At 43.4% G+C, this 6000-nt stretch overlaps 1 protein-coding gene across 3 annotated transcripts in view; it reads right to left on the reverse strand.

The window, feature by feature from the left end:
• Nucleotides 1–4929: 4929 nt before the first annotated feature.
• MRPS27 (mitochondrial ribosomal protein S27) overlaps nucleotides 4930–6000 on the reverse strand; it is a 44234-nt gene continuing 43163 nt past the window's right edge. For all 3 annotated transcript variants that reach the window (XM_042053929.1, XM_042053928.1, XM_042053930.1), the window contains one exon: nucleotides 4930–5348. In XM_042053929.1, coding sequence (XP_041909863.1) covers nucleotides 5112–5348 — 237 coding nt within the window. In that variant the 3' untranslated portion in view covers nucleotides 4930–5111. The remainder of the gene's footprint in view (nucleotides 5349–6000) is intronic.

Genomic DNA, 6000 nt, shown 5'->3' on the forward strand with positions numbered 1-6000 from the left:
TGAGTTCATCAGAAAGGTTTAAGAGTAGAAAGACTCAGTACTGTGCAATTGCTAGCTGAGTTCAGTGACAACTTTGATTTCTGTGGGGAGGCTATCTAGAGTAGGTGGCACAGTTTTCTACCATGTTTAGCATCTAATGTTACTTCTGATTTAATGTTTTGTCACTAATTTTTGACCTATACTTCGTTCCCCAGTTTCATTTTGGAAGAGTCACTGTCCCAAATTCAGGTTGTCACAGTACAGCAGTAGTTCCTCTTCTACAGTTGAAAAGCCTTTTCCTCATCTCATCTCAACATTTCCTATCATTAAATTTCTGGAAAGGTAAATTTAGCTTTACTCTCCACAGATGAGCTCAAAATATTCAAATACACTTTGTAGGGCCAAACTGTAGTTTGTACATTTAACAGGAAACTCAGCAAAAGTGGATGCTGTTCAGCAGACCACACCTTGCATCCCTGTAAATCAGTGGTGCAATTCCCTTCTGTAACTGTTAACTCCAGCTTCCTTTGGAGGCAGGGGAAGAGAGGATGCTTGCTAAACTGTGCCCCAGGCTGTCTTCTGTCTGTCTCAACAGCACAGTTGATGACTGCTCAGGTCAGAAACGCCCTAGTACCAGCCAACCTTCACCTAAAGCTGGCAGGCATCATCATCCTAGTCCTACAGTTTTAGAGTGACCAGACAACCCTGGGATGGGCAGGAAAGCAGCTGGGACAGGCCACTTAGGGAGGGAGCAAGTGCTTGACACCAGCGCTGTGTGTAGGACACAGCATATGACCAGGTCTGAAATCATCTTGTAACCTTATCTTGGCAAGGTCAGGTGTTACCATAAATAGGGCCCATCTGTACAAGGCTTCTGGCAAATTCATTTGAGCTGCAAGGGTATAAATATGTAATTTTCTTCTTGTGAATAATGGATAATGACCTTCAGTGCTTTGCTGGAACTGTTCTGCCAGTAACACTCATGGGAGGAAGAGTTACATATTTGCTTGCCTCAGCAGCAGTAAATTTGGTGTCTGCCATAGGTTTGAATTGGGATGCCACTTTTTTTCTCTTAAGAGCAGCCAAATTCTTACCAACATACCAAGCAGGGCTTTGCATTTGTATCGGCTTCTGCTTCTTTTGGCTAGTATTGTTGAAAGGTCTTTCCCACACTTAGGAAAACACGGGAGAGCTGTTAACCGTGTCTGGCATGTGTAAGTCTGGCAGTGCTGTACCATACACACTACCACAGTCAGGTATTATTTGGGCTGCTTGTCACAGCTCAGTGACTATGCATGCCAATGTACTGCTTATAGCAACGGGAGATTTTCCCCGAGCTATAAAAACTCCAGGAAAATGAGTAGGGAAATTATTCAAAAACTTGCATGAAGAAAGATGCACTCCTGTGATCTAGAAATATACTGACAAGGGAGAAACTGCAATAGCTTTAATCCTAATCACAGCTGTAGTCAAACGAAAACAGGATGTGAAGGAACATTTCTAGGAGAGTGTTCAAAAATATGAGCTAGTGTTACTACTAAGAAAGACTTTGGTCTGTCCCCTCCAGGAAATATTTAGCCAGCCCTATTCACATACAGAAAGGTCTAGACAGCTGTCTGAAACAGAACAGCAAGAACCAGAAATGCTTCAAAAAGCTTGAGAGCTTCCTAGTGAGAAAGTGCTTATTGGGTTGTGAGCTTGCATCAAATGCCAAATCAAGTACCAGGGAGCAAGGCTGGATGAACTCAGAGCTTTTTGTGTTTGTAGAGCACAAAGCTATTTTGTTATATGCATATATATATATACACATCCACATTCTTCCCTTAGCATCAGAGCTCACATTTAAACAGCAACAGATCAAAAGCGGGTGTACGACTTCCCCGCCCCTCCTCCTTCTAAATGTGGACAGCTGCATCACAGCAGGCGATGGCAAACACAGCAGAGCACACACGGCCTCAGGCAGCTGGGCTTTTGACTACTTGGGGCCCAGTTTCACTCCTAGGTGCAGCTACAAGGGTTCTTCAAACTTCTTATTTAAGAGTTACCAGCAAGCAGGTAAAAAACAGGTCCTGTGTGCAACATGATTTATGCAAGGGGGCAAATAATCAAGTGTGAGTTTTCCTGGAGTGGGAAGGAGAAAAGCAGGTAAATTAAGCCAGGTTAGTTGACATTCTGTTGATTTTTCATGCTGTTGCATTTGGTACACAGCTACTGCATGTGTCCTCCTGAGGAAGATGAGCACCTGCCTGAACAGGTCTCTGAATTATCCTGTCTCACAATTTGTCCACCTTACTGCTGACCTTGCTCAAAGCCAGCAGGTAGGAGAGAGCACCAAGGAGGAGAGTACCTTCCTCCCTCTGCTCAAGCTTCATTTGCTAATACATGATTTGAATCTCTTGAGATTCAGCTCTATCCAGGGTCCTCAAACCTCAGGGTGCCTGAGCAGCCCAAGCTGCTTGCACCACTGAGATCTGGATGCAGGGCAGAGACATGGCTAGCTTCCTCGGAGAAGGGGAACAAATAAATGTGAGCTGGTACATCGGAGGAACTTGAAGGGGATCACAGCTGAGATCAAAAATGAAGCAGCAGAGAGGATTTCTGGAGAATTCAGGAGGGTGCACGTATATTGGAAACATGAGGATTTGCTAGGTGTGAAAACAGTTTGGCTACACAAAACTTTAGAAACTGGTTGCTGTTGAGACCACAGTGAAACCTGGGGTGGGGCGGAGCAAGACAGTAGCTACTGAACCATGGAGAAATACTTAGCCGGGGCCTAAGGGGAAGAAGGTCCCTCGTGTGCAGCTGGTCCAGCTGGTGCAAGTGTCAAAAGTGCCTTCTCACTCAGGGTGATACCAAAGGGACAGATAAATGAGAGGGCTTGTCAAAAAATTTGGCTTCTGTCACAAATAATCTAGATCCCCTGCTGCAGGTCTTGGGTTTGGTGTCCTTCATCTGGCCCCACGCATCTGATTTGCCTGCAAAGCATGTGGCAAAGAAACACCCTTCTGCCAAGGGCAGAGGGCAATATGGGAGGAGACTGGGGAAAAGGCAGAGAAAGGTTGTATCTACTGGTTTAAGTTTACGCCTTGAACTGCGGTCAGAGGATTCCAATCCACATGCCTGGACTAAAACAAAGAGGGAACCTACAATATTCACAAGCAGGCTACTCAGAGCTCACAGGAAGGTTTTTTTTTTCTCCTGTTGCTGTAATAGTTAAGTCTAAATAAATGGAAAGCGGGGTCGTTGTGGGGGAAGTGAAGCCAAGTCTGTGAGACAGCGGGGACATAGCAGCTGGCAGCTTGCTGGAGCTCAATTAGCATTAGCAGCCTAGTGTATCTACCAGCAGGCTGAGGGAGGGAGGGTGGAGGTGCAGCCAGAAACAGGCTCCTTGTGCTGCCAAGAGGCCAACAACAACCAAGGAGAAACGTGTAAAATTATAGTGCAGTGAAGATCCCAACACCTGATGCCTGTAGAGAGAAGACCATTCAGGACTTTGGATGCAGGAGTGATCATGAACCTCTGTAGCTACAACCCATGTTCTGAAACTAAAGAACTGAAATATGTGGGCAGGGAAGGGACACTACATTCTACTGTGTCTCAATCAGGAGTGACTGTGACCTCTTTAAAACCACCAGTTTTAAGGAAATTGTTCTTAAGAGTGTATCTGGCCTTCTACTCTTCCTCAAGGCTCTCTAACTTCTCCTAGTAATCAGAAAGCATTTAGACCAAGAAAGAGAAAAAAAAATTCAGGAGACTTTCCTCAGAAGTTGTCCAGGAAAGTCCACTGCTAGACAAGCCACAAAATCATCCACTTACCTGGCTGGAAACAGCACTCTCTTATTGCTCTATGGGAGAAACTGTGGGACTTGCTGACAAGATGGGGTAAAGTTTCTTGGACATGAAAGAGCAGTCAGGCTCTGATTGTGTTTGCTGGGAATTCTAAGAAAGGCATCTGGTGTATTTCATGTATGCTTTCCTACACTTAAAACAAGTTCACAGGTCTGCAGCATGTTCTCACTGGATTTACAGTTGGTTTGTGATTTGAGTTTTATCACTGCAAAACTAGATAGATGCACAATAAAACTCAAAATGCTTATTTAGACCCTGTGGTAAAGCACAGAGACAATAGTGCTGGTGCCCTAACAAACTGCAATTACAGCAGGGCTGTTGCTCAGGTCTCCCTGTTTTAAAGGACCTTGTCCCACTAAACACTGCAAAAAGCTGCTAGCTGTAGCTGACAAGATTCAGTGGGAATGTATGAAGGGAAGGATGATGATGCATCACAACCATAATCAATGCACTATGATTCTTTCCTCCCTTGCCATTTCCTTGTGCTCCTGTGAATAGCTACATTGTTTCAGTGATCTGAAGAACGGGGCATGGGACCGTGAAGGGAATTAGGTCAAAAACTCCATGAAACAGTGCCTAGAATATAAAAGGAAAGTGCACTGCAGTATGAGGCTCCTTGGTGTGTGCCGAGGTAATTGCACGTGTTTCTCTAGTGACTTTAGAAAAGGAGCGAAACAGCACCAGTAAATTCAGAAATTTCTAACATCCTTACAGTAAAGACACATCTGACTGAATGTACAAGTGCTAACTCACTAGGCTGAAACTCTTCAGTAGTTTTAAAAATGACCTAAAGTTAGGCTTTCAACTCCATGCATAGTAGCCTGAATTTTCCAAATGGGTTAGGAAAAAGAAAAAAACCCAATCAACATATGTTAATCCTCTTAAGTGTCTGAAGTTCAGAGTAGCAAAGACATTCTTTCCTGTGAGAAACTCCTACTGAAACAACTTGCATTTGAAATTCTTCCCTTTTCTTTTGTTCCTTCCACCCTCTAGACCTTTCATAACAGGCAAGCTACCCCTTATGGCTTTGTTTCTTTGTATTGTCCCTATCCCATCTCTCGCCCGGCTGGTGGTAGAAGGAAAATACATCATATACAGGACGAAGATTTCTAAACCACATGTGCTTTACTTCAGGAAACAGGCAAAGTGGGATGCTTAATTTCCATACAGCAGTCACACCTGCAGCATGATTGAAGTGAATTATTAATAATGGTGAGCACTTCAGTTCACTGACAGAGGAATGCATACCACTGCATTCCTAGTTCCAGTACTACGCAGATGCTTTAAGATGCTTTAGCTAGCTTCCTAGCTTCCATTTCCTGCTTAGCCTGTTCTCTCATCTCTCTTTCTCTCTCAATGAGAAGTACTTGTAGTTCTTCCCACTTCTTCAGGTTCTGCTCATGTTTTGCAATGTCTTCTGCTTCACATTCTGGCAGTTTTTCCTTGACAAGTTGGGTGGTCAGGGTTAACAGGCTTTCAGATTCAACCTTGCCAAGTGAATGCAGCTTGGAGTACAGCTCCTGTCAGAAAAAAAGAGATTTGGTAGGGAGTGTCAAGGAGAAAGCCAGTCAATCACGAAACAATCAGACACAAAATACTTCTCTATAACCAACATATCACTGATTGAATTATTATTATTATTATTATTATTATTATTATTATTATTGCTGCTGCTGCTGCACAGGCCAGGTAACTCACAGGAAAGTGTTTCAGCTGTGGTAGCTGCTACCATTTCTTGAAATGCTAACCTCTAGACCATTCTTCTTCTTAGCAATAAAACCGAACCAATGAAATTTCATTTTTGTTAACTACTCGAGTTCTCTTCTTTTTCCAAGTTCAGTTATCTGGTATTAACAAAGATCAGCTGACTAGTCAACCACAATGAATAGAAACAAAAAACTTTGGTTTTGTGTCTTGCCTCAAAACCAGTTGCACGATTTCATCCACACTGCCTGCATCAGCATCCCTCCCAACAGGTTCACTCATTTCACATGTTCTCTTTCTAACAGCAAAGTAAGTAGCTCCCATAGTTTTTCTTCCTGTGTCTGAGGTGTGACTACACTTGCATAGATTATGCAACACTGTTACAGCAAGGGATATTTTTTCAGGGATATTCTACACTAAAACTAAGAGCAAAGCTTCAGTAAGAAACTCCCGTTTTCTTTCTTGAGC

The sequence above is a fragment of the Corvus kubaryi genome, unplaced genomic scaffold, assembly GCF_017639235.1.
Source record: "Corvus kubaryi isolate FWS band 111438036 unplaced genomic scaffold, C.kubaryi_AGA036_p1.0 split1-37296, whole genome shotgun sequence".
In the NCBI taxonomy this organism is placed as follows: Eukaryota; Metazoa; Chordata; class Aves; order Passeriformes; family Corvidae; genus Corvus; species Corvus kubaryi.